The sequence below is a fragment of the Aquarana catesbeiana genome, linkage group LG05, assembly GCF_042186555.1.
Source record: "Aquarana catesbeiana isolate 2022-GZ linkage group LG05, ASM4218655v1, whole genome shotgun sequence".
Taxonomy (NCBI): Eukaryota; Metazoa; Chordata; class Amphibia; order Anura; family Ranidae; genus Aquarana; species Aquarana catesbeiana.
Genome location: NC_133328.1, coordinates 123133902 through 123151928, shown reverse-complemented (window position 1 = coordinate 123151928; position 18027 = coordinate 123133902). Strand labels below are relative to the sequence as shown.

Here is an 18027-nt window from a genome sequence, read left to right as displayed (position 1 = left end):
TCTCTCTCTCTCTCTCTGTAATTGCTAATGACAACAGTACCCTGTGAGGTAGAGATAGGAGCTAGCAAAAAGAGAGGAAGATTGCAGTGCTGGTGGTGAGGAGGAAGAGGACATGGGGCAGGCTTTCAGGGATATAATGCACCCCTCCCAAAACACAGGAGTTGTAATTGAGTGGGGTAAGTTCATTGAGGATACTGTTGTCCTCCATGGCACTTGGGGGCCTCGGCTGCAGACAGTTTGTGCCAAATGGTCTCATTCATGCTAAAATGCCTGTGCGAGAACCCCAGGATTCAGGTCACGAAGGAGAAGAAATATTACTGGTTGTTGCTTTTGCACTCTTTTGAATCCCCAATACAAGGGGAAAATGGCAGATCTCATGCTGCCATCCCAGAAGAAGCAAAAAAATGTACCATTTGGAAGAGGTGCTGCAGATGAATCTCTTGGCCTACTTTCCAGACAGTGGCAGGAGCTAGCACAGTATGCGGTGGATTTGGGGAAGCGAGACGTATCTGCCTCCTGTCACAGTTGACTGGCTCATTTTTATAAAAATGAACCAGTCCTGGATCAGCAATAATTACAAAAACCCTGGAGCTGATGTGAATGACTACTACTTTTACTTGGAATCTGGCCACCAAAAATGATTATACCTTACACAGTTGCCAGCTCCCGTTACCATTGTCAGCCTGTAACTATCACCAGCTCTTTCTACTGGCGTGCCTCCATCACAAGCTCCCCCCCACTGCTGCTATACTGCTGCCATTGCCATCTCCTATCTTTATTGCTAGCCTGCTACCATTACCATCCCCTGCCATTGCTACTGACTTGTCACCATTACCAGCTGATGCTGCCTCTACTGCCCTATTGCAGTGGCCCGGCACTGTAATTGTGTATGTAGTCAATACAATATTCCCTATGTTTTTTTTTTTAAGTGTGTGTCTTTTTCAACATGTCGTCTACACCAAGTGCTTCAATGATGTCTATGCAGTCTGTACAAAAGGTCTACCTTTTTGCTCTGAGATATATACACTTGTGAATGGTACCCAATTGAGACAATGTTCATCCCCTGGACAGCAAGTTAAAAACCAACATCAATATACTGAACTCTTAACACTTTGTTTCCTACCCTGGAACCAACAGACACTGCCACCCTACGCGTTTTGTAATAACTTACATCGTCCAGGGGCTCCATTGGGAGCTACAGTCTTCTTGCTGCAGTGGAAGATGGTGCTTGTAGTTTTTCTTTCACAACTCTGTGAATAAATAATATGGTTGTGTGGATGGAGCCATACACAGCTGTACCAAATTCAAATTTGACAGGGACTGGTGGGGAGAAGAATCTCTGGATTCTTAAAGGAGGGGGGGCTTTTCTGGGTGGGGATGTGGACTCTAACCATGTTTAATGTTATACCCTAAATATGGGTGCAACATGAAATATGGTCTGAAAGGTGACATTGGTAATTATACTGTAAAAGAGCATGCTTTACAACTGTGTTATTTCTTTCCATTTTAGATCACAACTTTTTTGCATCTGACTGGCAAAAACGTTGGTGTGTCATAAGCAAATCCACCTTCTACTATTATGGAAGTGATAAAGGTATGTTGTTCAAAAAGATTTTATTGTACATATTAAGAAAAAAATCGAACTGCTTACTCCCAGTAAGAGAAAAATGGTCCCATCTTTAAAATGGTCTAATCTTGTAAGATTTCTGTCTAGAAAACCGCAAAGTGTTCCTGTTTGACCATGAAAAGATGACAGTGAAATTGCATGTCCACTATCCAGGTGTTCTTTCTTTCCAGAAAATGTTAATATAAATAGTTATTCATTAAATCTGTGTTTTCCATCTTAAGCTGAATACTATATTTGAAAAGTCGAGTCGCTAGTGCTTTCCACACTCTGTGTAATAATGCAAAATGCCAGAGTTCACAGTTTATCCTCATAGAGGTTAATGCCTGAGACATGTTTCTAATCATGGTCTATCTATTTTTCTTTTCAAACAAATATCTCAATTCACAGAAATTGTCTAAATGTTATGCACTGAACAATATGCCGTCTTTTGGAGAAAATCTGATACCTGTTAAGAAGACAAAGACGAGTCAAACATTTTTTGACAAATTTTCAACGTTACTGTTTATGGTCAGCAAAGGAGTGTATTTTGTTGATTGTGATGAGCAATATGGGAATTGGACATTCTCATCACGATCAAGGAAAGGGAATTAGCACTTCTGCCTGGTGGAGCTGTCCTGTATGGATGTAATAGTCACATAGCTGGGGATAGCATTATAGCAGCCCTTCAAAAGAGTAGAAGCAGCTCTAGCAGGAAAAGAGAAGAACAAGGAAGGCGCCTCCGAGTGCAGAATGCCAGCCGTTTATTAAAAAACACAGTTTAGAACACTTACAAGAAGTGCATGTTTAGTAGGCTCAGTTTAGTAGGCTCATCATCAGGTCATTTCTGGTGGGGCTCCTGTCAATGTCTCCCCATCTCCCTGTGAGGACCAGCAGCTGTAAGGGAGAATAGGATCGTAAAGTCAAGATGGCCACCACTCTTCTGGGACCACAGTGAAACGCATGCCATGCGTGTGGAACGCACAGGCCAGAAGTGAAGTCAGAAAAGGGGTGATGACACATTTGCAGCATGCGTACAAGAAGGAGCCTTGTACACATGTTCTGAAATGCATCACCGCTCCTTTCCTGGCATCACTTCCGGTGCGTGCGTTCCACATGCATGGTGTACATTCCATTGTGGTCCCAGAAGAGCAGCAGCCATCTTGACTTTACCATCCTATTCTCCCTTACAGCTGCTGGTCGGCACAGGGGATTGGGGAGACATTGACAGGAGCCCCACCAGGAATGTCTTGATCATGAACCTACTAAACGTCCACTTCTTGTGAGCTTTTTAAACTGTGTTTTTTAATAAACTGCTGGCATTCTGCACTTAGAGGCACCTTCCTTGTTCTTTTCATTCTCATCATGAGCTCTACCCCATATGTTCTATTTCCAAGTGCTATATTGAAACATACAGCTTCGAGTCACATGCTGTGTACATGTTACAATACTGTGTTGGACTGTTATGCCCTGTACACACGGTCGGATTTTCCGATGGAAAAAGTGCGATCAGATTGTGTTGTCGGAAATTCCGATCGTGTGTGGGCTCCATCGGACTTTTTCAGTCGGAATTTCCAACACATAAAGTTTGAGATATATAAATAATTGTGTCTGCGCTAAAATAAATAAAGTATATATATAAAGGCTATGCTGTAATAATATTAATATGGTAAAACCAAAAATTGTGCCAGTAAAAAACAAATACATATAGTAAGTGCAATCCTTCTGTAAATATACTCAAAAGCGCATCATGCAAACGGTAAAAATAACATAAATAAATAACTATGGACGTAAAATCCAGGTGCTACTCATGTGACAATCAAGTGTCCACATCAAAATAAAATAAAAAATATAAAATCAATTGATTAGTATCAAAACGTAAAGTGCAAATATATAGTGTCCATGAAATTAGTGTCCATCATGCTTCTCATTAATGGTGTCCACAATCAAACATGCTCTTGTGCTCTGCTGTGACCACCCAATTGTGCTTGCGCTCACCTCTAGGCGTGTGACACGGTAATTAAACAGTGTCTAAACACGCATTGGAGCCACTCCTGGGCTCATTCAGGGTATGTTGGTGTGAACTCCAATTCTCTCAGGTACCATCAATGATTTATACATAAAAGAAAGAAAGAGCTACATGGTGTAATATAGCTAAGGATTTATTACAAATAAAAGATTTTCCTCCAGGAGGGTACTCACAATATACAGGTACGTTAGTGCACCAATCTATCCAGAGTATAGTGTCTAATCAACAGCTCGTATGGCGTGCGGTGTGGTGTGCTTCACCTCCTCCTCTGCTGACCGCTCCGTCCTACCCCTCCCCGACGCGTATTCGGCACAGGGATCACGTGCCTTCCTCTGGGGGATCCCTGTGCCGAATACGCGTCAGGGAGGGGTAGGACGGAGCTGTCAGCAGAAGAGGAGGTGAAGCACACCACACCGCACGCCATACGAGCTGTTGATTAGACACTATACTCTGGATAGATTGGTGCACTAACGCACCTGTATATTGTGAGTACCCTCCTGGAGGAAAATCTTTTATTTGTAATAAATCCTTAGCTATATTACACCATGTAGCTCTTTCTTTCTTTTATGTATAAATCATTGATGGTACCTGAGAGGATTGGAGTTCACACCAACATACCCTGAATGAGCCCAGGAGTGGCTCCAATGCGTGTTTAGACACTGTTTAATTACCGTGTCACACGCCTAGAGGTGAGCGCAAGCACAATTGGGTGGTCACAGCAGAGCACAAGAGCATGTTTGATTGTGGACACCGTTAATGAGAAGCATGATGGACACTAATTTCATGGACACTATATATTTGCACTTTACGTTTTGATACTAATCAATTGATTTTATATTTTTTATTTTATTTTGATGTGGACACTTGATTGTCACATGAGTAGCACCTGGATTTTACATCCATAGTTATTTATTTATGTTATTTTTACCGTTTGCATGATGCACTTTTGAGTATATTTACAGAAGGATTGCACTTACTATATGTATTTGTTTTTTACTGGCACAATTTTTGGTTTTACCATATTAATATTATTACAGCATAGCCTTTATATATATACTTTATTTATTTTAGCGCAGACACAATTATTTATATATTTTGTATGCACACGAAATGAAACGTGGTTAGTGTTTGCGGCTTATTTATAATCGGTACACACTCCAGAGGTATTGGTCCACTTGTGGCTCGCAAGATCTCTACACAACTTGACACAAAGTTTGAGAGCAGGATATAAAATTTTCCGACAACAAAATCCGATCATTTAAATTCCGATCGAATGTACACAAATCCGACTCACAAAGTGCCATGCATGCTCAGAATAAATTGAGAGATGAAAGCTATTGGCTACTGCCCCGTTTATAGTCCCGACGTACGTGTTTTACGTCACCGCGTTCAGGACAATCGGAATTTCCGACAACTTTGTGCGACCGTGTGTATACAAGACAAGTTTGGCCCAAAATCCGTCCAAAAAAAAAACATGGATTTTGTTGTTGGAATGTCCGATCAATGTCTGATCGTGTGTACAGGGCATTAGAGTTTGCAAGAGCTTTCCATTTTGTATTTTTGAGCATGCAGTTAATTTTTTCTCCTACTGGGAAGACAGTCACAGTTACATTGTCTCTTCTTTCCTTGTTGTCCTATTGAATATTTTTGTAGATGAACTGGTCAGGTGATAAAGCAAGTATTTGCAGTTCGTGAAGTTCCATTATGCTTTAGTGTCAACCAAAGCTACTGCTACATTTTCATCAAGTAACCACCATTCAAAGGAGTTGTCTACTTTCCTCAAGAAAGTGAAAAACACTCCATACAAGTATCCAAGTACGCACTGGCTAGTGGTGGTCTCCCAAATTAGAACCCTTGTCAAGGTTTACAGGGTAGAAATACAACTTCATGGCTGTCAGAAGGACAATTTTTGTTTTCAAATTTTATACTTGCTGAAAGTGAAAAACCCCTTTAAAAGCTACAACCAAAGCAATATTTCAACTGCTAACCCAATCTAACAAATTGGATGAATCCACACCACACAAATCCACTGAACTGCTGGAACCATTCAGGAAAACTAGGGTGAATGTTGGTTAATTCATGTCTATTGTTAAACATTTTTCAGTGGCTACTGTATACTCTACGGCAAACAAATACCTCAAAAGGATTCCTACTATATTTACACTGTGGATGTAACCAATCCCCCCCTGAACATATAAATGTTAAAACTTAAGAAGGATTCAGCTGATCATACTATCACTCACCTATATTTTGGAATTAAGCGAGTATCTTTACCCAGACTACTATTATGGCTGTCCAGAGACTCGTCGCCCTCTGTAGTTTTAAGTGAAGTTTTACATCAGTGTCAGTGCAACTATCTGTTAAGAGTCATAGTTGCAATAATGATGATGATGTAATGTCTTACCAACCAGTAATTACTCTTTGTTTATGGGCAGAAGAGGTTATAAAGTGACTGCAGCAGAGCTAACCAGGTGGAACCTAGGTTACAGATGACAATAACAAACTAGTCTTTACGCATTATTTTATGCCTTCTTATAGCTTGGTTTAACTCACAACATGTATTTTATATTTTGGTAGTTTGGGCAATTTTGGATTGATTGAAAATAATATTTTAAAATCTAGATATCCTCTTTCCTACACTCTTAAAGGAAAGCTTGGCCTCAAACCCATAACTCATGTTGTTCTATTACTGTATAAAGTTATGACCAAATGCACTTGAAATATATATCAATCTGATAAAATTATTATTTTTTCTGGCACCAATTTTACTCTTCTGCGCAGATGTTACATCAAGGTGTGAAACATAATTTTTTATAAACATGCCCCAAGTATCTTTGAGATCACCGTATTTTATGCTGTTTTGGACATTGTGGTGTGAAGATTTTTAAAGAATGTGCCTGATAATAAATGTGACAATGTGCTTATTTACATAGGCACTGTACATAGCAACAGCTGGGCTGCTTTAGTCTAACTAAGGCATTCATGATTCCCTAGCCTCAAAATCTGCATGTGACTACCATCAATGTGTTGACTGTAATTCTACAGAGATTTCTTAAAAGCTGCAGGCAGAAATGCCATTTCACAGGCAGCCACTAGAGAATTAACTTGGTGCTACTCCGCTTTTATCTTTGGCAGACAAACAACAGAAAGGTGAATTTTCTCTGGAAGGATACAGAGCCAGAATGAATAATACTCTCCGCAAGGATGCAAAGAAAGATTGCTGTTTTGAAATCTTCGCTACTGATAAACGTGTCTATCAGGTTGGACTTTTTATGCCTTCATATAAATTAAGTTGATAAAACTATTTCAGAGACCAACTCTGGAGAAAGGGGGCCATTTGCGTTGAGACAGCTCACTAACTGCCAGCCACATCTGCACAGTGCATTTGTGCATATGAGTATATATTAGGAAAAAGAACATTCTGATTAATTCTAACTTATTGAGAAACTATAAAACCAATATATGGTCAATAAGAATATACTGTATGTGAGTTTTTATATTTATTGCGTGCTACACTATATTGTCAAAAATATTGAGATGCCTGCCTTGCACATGAATTTTAATGACATCCCAGTCTTAGTCCATAGGGTTCAATATTGAGTTGCCCCACCCTTTGCAGCTACAGTGGGGACAGAAAGTATTCAGACCCCCTTAAATTTTTCACTCTTTGTTATATTGCAGCCATTAGCTAAAATCATTTAAGTTCATTTTTTTTCCTCATTAATGTACACACAGCACCCCATATTGACAGAAAAACACAGAATTGTTGACATTTTTGCAGATTTATTAAAAAAGAAAAACTGAAATATCACATGGTCCTAAGTATTCAGACCCTTTGCTCAGTATTTAGTAGAAGCACCCTTTTGATCTAATACAGCCATGAGTCATTTTGGGAAAGATGCAACAAGTTTTTCACACCTGGATTTGGGGATCCTCTGCCATTCCTCCTTGCAGATCCTCTTCATTTTTAGGTCTCTCCAGAGATGCTCAATTGGGTTTAAGTCAGGGCTCTGGCTGGGCCATTCAAGAACAGTCACGAAGTTGTTGTGAAGCCACTCCTTCGTTATTTTAGCTGTGTGCTTAGGGTCATTGTCTTGTTGGAAGGTAAACCTTCAGCCCAGTCTGGGGTCCAGAGCACTCTGGAGAAGGTTTCCATCCAGGATATCCCTGTACTTGGCATTCATCTTTCCCTCGATTGCAACCAGTCGTCCTGTTCCTGCAGCTGAAAAACACCCCCGCAGCATGATGCTGCCACCACCATGCTTCACTGTTGGGACTGTATTGGACAGGTGATGAGCAGTGGTTGGTTTTCTCCACACATACCGCTTAGAATTAAGGCCAAAAAGTTCTATCTTGGTCTCATCAGACCAGAGAATCCTATTTCTCACCATCTTGGAGTCCTTCAGGTGTTTTTTTTAGCAAACTCCATGCGGGCTTTCATGTGTCTTGCACTGAGGAGAGGCTTCCGTCGGGCCACTCTGCCATAAAGCCCCAACTGGTGGAGGGCTGCAGTGATAGTTGACTTTCTAAAACTTTCTCCCATCTTACGACTGCATCTCTGGAGCTCAGCCACAGTGATCTTTGGGTTCTTCTTTACCTCTCTCACCAAGGCTCTTTTCCCCCAATAGCTCAGTTTTGCCGGACGGCCAGCTCTAGGAAGGGTTCTGGTCGTCCCAAACGTCTTCCATTTAAGGATTATGGAGGCCACTGTGCTCTTAGGAACCTTAAGTGCAGCAGAAATTTTTTGTAACCTTGGCCAGATCTGTGCCTTGCCACAATTCTGTCTCTGAGCTCCTCAGGCAGTTCCTTTGACCTCATGATTCTCATTTGCTCTGACATGCACTGTGAGCTGTAAGGTCTTATATAGACAGGTGTGTGGCTTTCCTAATCAAGTCCAATCAGCATATACAAACACAGCTGGACTCAAATGAAGGTGTAGAACCATCTCAATGATGATCAGAAGAAATGGACAGCACCTGAGTTAAATATATGAGTGTCACAGCAAAGGGTCTGAATACTTAGGACCATGTGATATTTCAGTTTTTCTTTTTTAATAAATCTGCAAAAATGTCAACAATTCTGTGTTTTTCTGTCAATATGGGGTGCTGTGTGTACATTAATGAGGAAAAAATGAACTTAAATGATTTTAGCTAATGGCTGCAATATAACAAAGAGTGAAAAATTTAAGGGGGTCTGAATACTTTCCGTCCCCACTGTATAACAGCTTCAACTCTTCTAGGAAGGTTGTAGACAATGTTTTGGAGTGTGTCTATGGGAATGTTTGACCATTCTTCCAGAAACATATTTGTAAGGTCAGGCACTAATGTTGGTCGAAAAGGCCTGGCTCACAATCTCCACTCTAATTCATCCCAAAGGTGTTCTATCGAGTTGAGGTCAGAACTCTGTGCAGACCAGTCAAGTTCCTCCACCCCAAACTCACCCATGCATGTCTTTATGGACCTTGCTTTGTGCACTGGTCCAAATCTTTAGGTGGAGGGGGGATTATGGTGTGGGGTTGTTTTTCAGGGGTTGGGTTTGGCCCTTAGTTCCAGTCAAGGGAGCTCTTAAGGCATCAGCATACCAAGACATTTTGGACAAATTAATGTCCCAACTTTGTGGGAACAGTTTGGGGATAGCACCTTCCTGTTCCAAAATTACTGTGCACCAATGCACAAAGCAAGGTCCATAAAGACATGGATGAGTGAGTTTGGGGTGGAGGAACTTGACTGGCCTGCACAGAGTCCTGACCTCAACCCGATAGAACACCTTTTGGATGAATTAGAGCAGAGACTGCGAGCCAGGCCTTCTTGTCCAACATCAGTGCCTGACCTCACAAATGTGCTTCTGGAAGAATGGTCAAACATTCCCATTGACACACTCCTAAACCTTGTGGACAGCTTTCCCAGAAGAGTTGAAGCTGTTATAGCTGCAAATGGTAGGCCAACTCAATACTGAACCCTACGGACTAAGACTTGGATACCATTAAAGTTCATGTGCGTGTAAAGGCAGGCGTCCCAATACTTTTGACAATATAGTGTATGTATTAATAAAATACAAGTGCAGCGCTATTAATCTATCGTGAAAAATATACAGTGATATCAATTTATGATTAAATAAATTAATCAATCTACTTAATAATGTGTTCTATTAAAGTTCATATGTATGAAAAATCACTTCTCCATTGAATTATTGTGACTTCTCAATTATTGTGACTTCTCAATTCATATGTCATCCACTGCTGTGTTCATTGTGTCTTCTGCAGATAATGATATTATGTGCACACCATCACCAGCCGTTATACCTGCTCACCTCATACATGAGTCAGGTAGACTTAGAAACAATTCCTTTCTTTCATTCAGCTCTGGTCTCATCTCCTCCACATCTGACCTGCTACTCTGTATCCACTTTCAAATCAGTAGCCTCCCAGGGGGATCGCAAAAAAGATCTCTCATGTATACTGCCCAACTGTTTTACTCCTTCATCCACACCAGCGTTATCGCTTGATATTCCTTATAGGATATGGCTCCACATTCCACTGTGGCTGCGTGACGTCATGGGTTTGGCTCCTCCCCTCTACACGTGTATCGCCGATCGCATGACGTCACGCAGTCACAATAATTGAGAAGTCACATTAATTCGACGCAGAAGTGTTTTTTCATATATATGAACTTTAATAGAACACATTATTATATAGATTGATTGATTGATTTAATTATAAATTGATATCACTGTATATTTTTTCACATGATAGATTAATAGTGCTGCACTTATTATTGTATTAATTTATACGTTGTATGGTGAGGTGAATTCACTGGAAGTGTACAGCAGCTGTGGTGTATATATATATATATTAATTATTAGTTTTTATAGTTTGCAGGTTTTTAGTTTATAGCACATAGCACTTTAGGAAGGTGGCGCTAATTGTCTTTTACACACAATATAGTGTATGTCACAAAGGAATTTTTTTATACAGATTGTAGCGAGCATCATGGTTGTACCATTTCCAAGGTAGCTAATGAAATATATATAGGATTCAAATATTAAGAGTTTGTTCACTTCATAGTGCTTGTGTTAGTGTGCACATAAAACGCACACGCTGGCATGTGATTTTTACATAGCATTGCATCAAGCAATGTTTTTCTTTATTCCTTTTCTTCTTTGGACTTCTATGCCTCTACCTTACCTTTGCCTATTGGCTGTAGCGCTGATTGAACTAAAGTTTCCAGCAAGCCTGTCTGTGAGCAGTTCATCAGCAGATTGACTGCACTCAAACAGGATTGGCCATAGATGTATTGAAATTAGCTTTATGCTATTTTAGTTGTCCATGAGTTGAGAATGCAGTAGGAAATGCAGCTAAGGCAACCCAGCACTGCTGGTGTGAAGAAAACCCTGAAACAAGCTCAGTACATACAGTATGGCTCTCCACTTTAGAAGTGACCTGTGTGACTGCAGAGCCTCGTGATTTCATCCTTAAACTTAGTTACATAGTTAGTAAGGTTGAATAAAGACACCAGTCCATCCAGTTCAACCTGAGTGAGTGTGGGTGCATGTCCACAATTCTCCTTATCCCTGTACATTGTGTCTCATTAAGATGCTCATCTATTATATTATTATTTATTAAGGTACCCGTATAGCACCGTCTATTTACACAGCGCTCCACACATACATCGCAACTCACATTGGTCCCTACCCTCAAGAAGTACATCTTCGCCAGCACACCATGGATCAGCAAACAGGATTGTCCAAAAAAGGTTTTTTAATCGAAAACGGTCACATCACAAGGGAGGTGCAATGTTTCGGGGCCGCGCAGGACCCCTTCATCAGGCAAGTGAAGGGGTCCTGCGCGGCCCCGAAACGTTGCACCTCCCTTGTGATGTGACCGTTTTCGATTAAAAAAACTTTTTCGGACAATCCTGTTTGCTGATCCATGGTGTGCTGGCGAAGATGTACTTCTGTTTGATGCTTCCAGAACCTAACTGGTAATCGTTACAGCACCCATTAATGTTCTATTGCCATTTGTCCGGGAACGTGTGCGACTGGAATATCGAATTGCCTACCCTCAAGGAGCCCACAATCCAAGGTCCCCAACTCACATTCATATATACTAGGGCCAATTTTTGGACAGAAGCCAATTAACCTACCAGCATGTCTTTGGAGTGTGGGAGGAAACCAGAGTACCCGGAGGAAACCCACGCAGGCACAGGAAGAACATGCAAACTCTAGGCAGGTAGTGTCGTGGTTGGGATTCGAACCATCGACCCTTCTTACTGCTAGGTGAGAGTGCTACCCACTACACCACTGTGCAAAAACTTAAATAAGGGTGCTCCTCACCTTACGATACCTAAGGCTGGACATAGGTGGGCCATCTTTTTATGATCGGCCAGCGGGCTGATAAAAAAAAAAATGAAAAGGTCCCCATTATCCACACAACTGTGGTGGATGGAGGAATCCTACTTGCTGTGCTATTGTATTCTGACAGAATACACTGAAGTGCTGCAGCCTGCTGATTGAGGGGAATCTTCCAACATTCCTGTTCGACAGAAGTCAATCGTTAGATCGTTTGTTACTTCAGTGTTTATCAGTCTCCTTTTTTGTGTGAATGAACACAGAAGTGCTCAATTCTTAGCAATGGCAGGTTATTGTCAGAGCGGCACTGTTTGCAGTGAAAGAGAATTGGTGCCTCTGTGCACACAAGGAAACTGTCTTCATAAATAGTACCTGTTACCCCAAGTGTATACTGTCACAAAAGGAGTTTGTTAGCCTTATTGTGACAGTAGTAAAGTCTAAATAAAACATTTCAAATTAATATAAAATGAATATTTTATAAAAACAAGAATTTCAAAATATTGAAAAGCCACACACACAGAACACAGTAAATAGGAATAATTTTAGGAGCATCAGCTTAGTATAACATAATTTTTTAGAGTAAGTTGCTTATTTACAGGTTTTTGTGCTTCGATTTTTAGCGCTTCACAAAAATAATATATTTTAGGTTTACTTTTGTTATTCATTAACTCAGTACAGTTGTATCCTTTATATTTAGTAGAGATTTTTGAGATTATGTTGTGTTTATGCCCCTCAATAAGGAAAGTGGATTTCAAGTTAAAACTTTGGTGTCAGTTGTAGATGACAATGGAAAAGGTTAGGATCTTTGGTCAGGTTTTCATGTGTCCTTGTCCCTTTTGATTTGCCACCAAACAGGAATAGAGAGGAAATCTTCAACTGAGGGCACTTATTCCTGTGACAACTATCTAAGAGGGGATATCCCTATTTCCCTCGCATTGGAAAGATCTCTTCTGATTTCCTGTTGAGACTATAGGACAAGAAGTGAAGGGAAATCTCCCCAAGGAGATGTAGATGGCAATAAAAACATACAGTGATTTTAATCCTTCACTAACCAATATGAAAGAAGCTTCAGCATTAATTAAACTTTAGGCTAATATTAAATATGTATAAAAGCTAATATTTATATATTTATTTACTTACTAGTTTTTCTTTTTAGTAAAGTGTAGTATATCATTAATGTTGGACAAGCACTGAACTGTATATCTGTATGATTAATAGCGCTAGGGGATTGTTTCAATATTTTGAAGCAACTGCCAGAGCTTTTTTAAACTATTGAGCGTCAAGTCATTATCAGTTCAAATCAATAGAATCATTAGAGAACATAGATTCCTTTTTAAAGGTAAAATCAGTTCATACATATCAGTCGCATGTGTTGTTGGCATAGTGTTCTAGCTCTGCCAAGTATTTGACTTGTTAAAAAAAAGTAGAATTCCCAGATAGAACAGTACAGATTTATCAATGCAAACACCTTGAGTACAACTTTAATGCTACATCACAACATGGGCGCCAGGGGTATCACTGAATGAAGGCCAAGCACGCCTATCAGCAGAGCATTTCAAAGACCTATCATGCCGGCATCAATACAGAATGTAACTTTAATACATTTTAAAGATCTAAAATTGCATTTGAAAATCATTTAATTAAGTTGTCAGGTAATGTGTTGGAATCTGACAAGTACATTTTTAAGAAAACTATACCCAGCAGTCTAAAGATATTCACGGGTGTCTTCTAATTGTCAAGGGCAAATTTCGTTCATCAGTTCTGGCTTTGACATTGATGAAGAGAAGCAGCTTTTTTCTGCACAGCTGCCAGCTGCTGATCACAGTTTCAAATCCATCATCCTCTGCTCCAATTACGTAAATTTGTCAAAATTAACCGTACATTATAAGAAGCATCCTTGCACGAAAAAGTATCAGTAGACATGTGAAGAATTGTTAATGTTTCCATACGGGAGTGACATGAATGCTAGATTTTTTTTTTTTCAACTGGTGAATCAGTTGTGATTTACATTGCTTTCCTATTACAGTTTGCAGCACCAACCCCAAAAGAGGCAGAAGAATGGGTTAATTCAATCCTGTATCCACAAGGTAAGTGAAATAAATGGATTTAAAATAATAAATGAATGTGAACATATAAGACCACATGGTTACTTGCAGTGAAGGTACACTTTCATCAAAGAAAAAAACGGCTTTTATATTTAATATGACTCAAAGCACAGAACAGTTTATACTTATCAAACTAATGAGACTACAACGTGGCCCGACATTCATTTGAAGGAGATGTTTATTTATAACTTGAGCTGCCTTGTCATACATATGGTATTACAGAGAAAGACAGCTGGGTTTCTTCTAACCCCTCCCTACCTGTTAAATAGGACTGGGTAGTGGCTGCTAGTGGGAGGATCCAGAGAGTCTGGTTGCTTTGTAATCTTCAGGATTAGCTAGAAGAATCTTATGGCCAACCCTTGGAGAACACTATGAAGAGTAACCCAACAGACACTGTTAGCACTGACTACTATGGGGGAAGTAGACATGCTGTTTAATGTATTTTGTGCAGACAGCATAACACATTCACAAAGCTACTGTTCTATACAAACTTTTCTCATATTGGACCTAGCATTAGATATGTTTTTGTCATTGTTCAAGAACAAGTTCACCTTGAAAAAAAAAATATCCATCTAGCCCTTCTCCCCAGCCTCCTCAATACACACAACTATATCTCCCCCCAACCCCCCTTCCTCCAGTCCATACTTACCTCCTCCAATGGCTGTGGCCTTCCACACGGTCAATTGCCAGGCTGCCCATACCTGTGCACCAATGTCCTTAAATGGTCTCTACTTATAATGCAGGAGCAACAACCCATTTATGTCTATGGGATGTCAGTGCACAGGCATGGCTAGTACAGCACAGCACTAAATTTAGAGAGGGGGCTGTATATATTAAGGTGACTAGAGAGTAGGGCTGGGTGGGTTTTTAAAAAAAAGATAAACTTGTACTTTAAGTGCATGTATTGTAAGTAAAAGTAAGTGTGACACAGGTATTTATTACCTCTTGCAGAGCTCAAATGACTCCCCCAAACAATGTCTTCCGCATAAGGCTGGTGCCAGCCTAGTTCAGGGTAAATTTTCACTTATTTGTATGAGATCCTGGTCCAGAGATCCAAGTAAGGATATTATCTACACACCAAAAATTTGCTCCGATATCTGCTTTAATTTAGTCACAATAATTATGCAACGTTTTAGGGCTGCTTCATCAGGCAACTGTAACAGTTGTCTGATGAAGGGGACACTGCCTGGCCCTAAAATGTCATGTAGCAAGGTCTCCGGCCTCCTTTAGTCTAATGAGAACCTCCAGGGCCAGAGATAGCTGACATCCTTCTGTATGTAGTGTGTTGTGAGTCATAGTGGGTGCAAGGTGGATAAAGTTATTGGGCGCCATCCACTTCTTGAATGCAAAAGAGATATTTTTTCTCTTACAAACTTTTTTGTGGGAAAGAGGGTTAGGGCCAGGACACCCTAGAGTAGTTGCAAGTTCAATTAGCAAACTCCAAGACTTCAATAGGAGGACAGCCGTGCAGGGAAAGGCCTCCAGCAAGAATCCACATTTGCATGTGCAGGAATGCTGTCTCCTATGGCAACAGTCTTTATCAGTTCCTAACGCAAAGTGTAACAGTTCGTTCACCTTCACTACAACTTCTCCTTGTAGTTCTTCAGCCCACTGAGCTCCTGGTCTCTCACTAGACCCTCTGATTCACTGCCACTGAATCCCTGGAGCTCCTCCTATCTTCACTGTGGTATCTTCCTCAAGCGTCACCCCAGCCTCTCTGCTGGGTCCCTAGCTTGGCACTCCTGATACTTCTCAAGCTTCACACCACTGGCCTGCTCGGTCCCTGGCTTGACACACAAGGCTGCTCTGCAAGTGTCACCTCCGCTGGCTGCGTCCCTGACTTGATCACCGCCTGAAGGTTCCCAATTCTCCACTGTGCCCGTTCAGTGAGAATACTGCTCCGGTACTTGCTTCAGTTACTCATTGTGGTCCCAGGTAATAAGGCGGATGGTCCCTTAGTGGCGACAACTTCCCCTCTACCTCTAACCACGACAGGTTCTCCGGCTGACAGAATTGTCAACTCTGGTTGGACTGCAAGCCGTAGTCCTAACCCTGTACTGCTCTCTTGCTTTTGGATAGGCCCTCAGACAGCCCAGCAGCCAGATGCCTTTGGGATAGGCCCAATCTCCGGCCTAGCAGCCCTGGGCAATACGACACGCGTCCACCCAGACAGCCATTCCAGTGGCACAGAACACAGATCACCTGAATATATAGGCTCTCCCAGCAGGCCAAGGAATTCAAGAAAACCCCCGCCCATTGGCTAAGATACCCCATTTACCCATAACCTGACCTTGGGTTGCCCTTCTCATATCTAGTACCACCAAGTACCCGTCCACCAAGTGGTAGAAGAGAAAAGTGCAACAAGGCCAAACTTAGGGAGAAATCAATAGATCTATAACAATCAACCAGGATAACTACTCCTGGCAAGTAAATTTGTGAGGAGCATCCCTGCCTAAACTCCAGGGTGCTACAGTCACACATCTAAGTGTGACTAAATAAAAGCAGGTATTTGAAAGATATCTTGGTGTACAGATATCTTTACTTGAATATGTAGAGCGGTGCTATCTTCTTAATTGCCTAGCACCCAAGATTAAATTGGTCCATTACAGCAAGAAGTGCAGCTGTGAATATTCTATCCTGGCTAGCTCTTTTTCTAAGGAAGAGTAGAGTTGTCACGCTAAGACAGAAAGTGTGTTGTGACTAGAGAACATCCCCTCTCCTTATTTCTATAAATTACAGGGATGTTCTGTGGTCAACAGAGAGAACTGGAAACAATGCTAACTGATAACAGTACAGGCAGAGAGCACACAATGTTTGGCGCTCACTGAATTTCTGTAAGGATTACCAGGTATTTTGGCACTTAGTGTATCAAAACAATATGACAAAATGCTTCCAATGGTATTTAACAGACCAAAAGGAGCATATATGTTAAGTGCACCTTAAGGGCGGCTTTAAAAATGAACTTTAGAGATCTGGTAAAAAATTATTATGTTACTATAAATTGAGACAGGTCAGAAATGTACTGATTAGTTGAGGAAAGTGAAAAAATAGCACTGGCCCCATAGAGTTATCTCACTGGTATTGCTATCTTAAAGTATTGATGTTGCTATAAATAATCTGGTTTCTGGGCAGGCAGCTTCTGCACCCCAGAGGATCTCCACAGTCTCTTTGGCTAGTAGTGTAATGTAACAAAATTAGGCACACCACTACTAAGAGATCCAGATACAACTTTATTCCAATAAAAGTAAGGGGGACAATACAAAAAGTAGCCAGTAAGGTTTTGGTGTCTAAGAGTGCTCCCTTCATCAGGGCTAGAAAAACATAAGGAAATCTCCATATTAATCCAATATCAAAACAGTATCATCTCCTCTGGGTGCTATTTTAAATCAAATACCCAATAGGATCGATATGGAGACGTCTTTATGTTTTTATAGCCCTGATGGGGGGGAATTCATGTTGGAACAGGAAGGGGACATCCCCAAACTGTTCCCACGAAGTTGGGAGCATAAAATTATCCAAAATGTCTTGGTATGCTGACGCCTTAAGAGTTTTCTTTACTGAAACTAAGGGGCCAAGCCCAACCCCTGAAAAACAACCCTACACCACAATCCCCCCTCCACCAAATGATTTGGACCAGTGTACAAAGAAAGGTCCATAAAGACATGGATGACTGAGTTTGGGGTGGAGGAACTTGACTGGCCTGCACAGAGTCCTGACCTCAACCCAATAGACCACCTTTGTGATGAATTAGAGCAGAGACTGCGAGCCAGGCCTTCTCGTCCAACATCAGTGCCTGACCTCACAAATACACTTCTGTAAGAATGGTCAGACATTCCCATAGACACACTGCTAAACCTTGTGAACAGCTTTCCCAGAAGAGATGAAGCTGTTATAGCTGCAAAGGATGGGCCAACTTAATATTGAATCCCACGGACTAAGACTGG

At 40.9% G+C, this 18027-nt stretch overlaps 1 protein-coding gene across 1 annotated transcript in view; it reads left to right on the top strand.

The window, feature by feature from the left end:
• The window catches only part of SKAP2 (src kinase associated phosphoprotein 2), a 433070-nt gene that overhangs the window by 275560 nt on the left and 139483 nt on the right, over positions 1-18027 (top strand). Inside the window, exons 6-8 of the mRNA XM_073630146.1 lie at positions 1511-1594; positions 6768-6892; positions 14005-14065. Coding sequence (XP_073486247.1) covers positions 1511-1594; positions 6768-6892; positions 14005-14065 — 270 coding nt within the window. The remainder of the gene's footprint in view (positions 1-1510; positions 1595-6767; positions 6893-14004; positions 14066-18027) is intronic.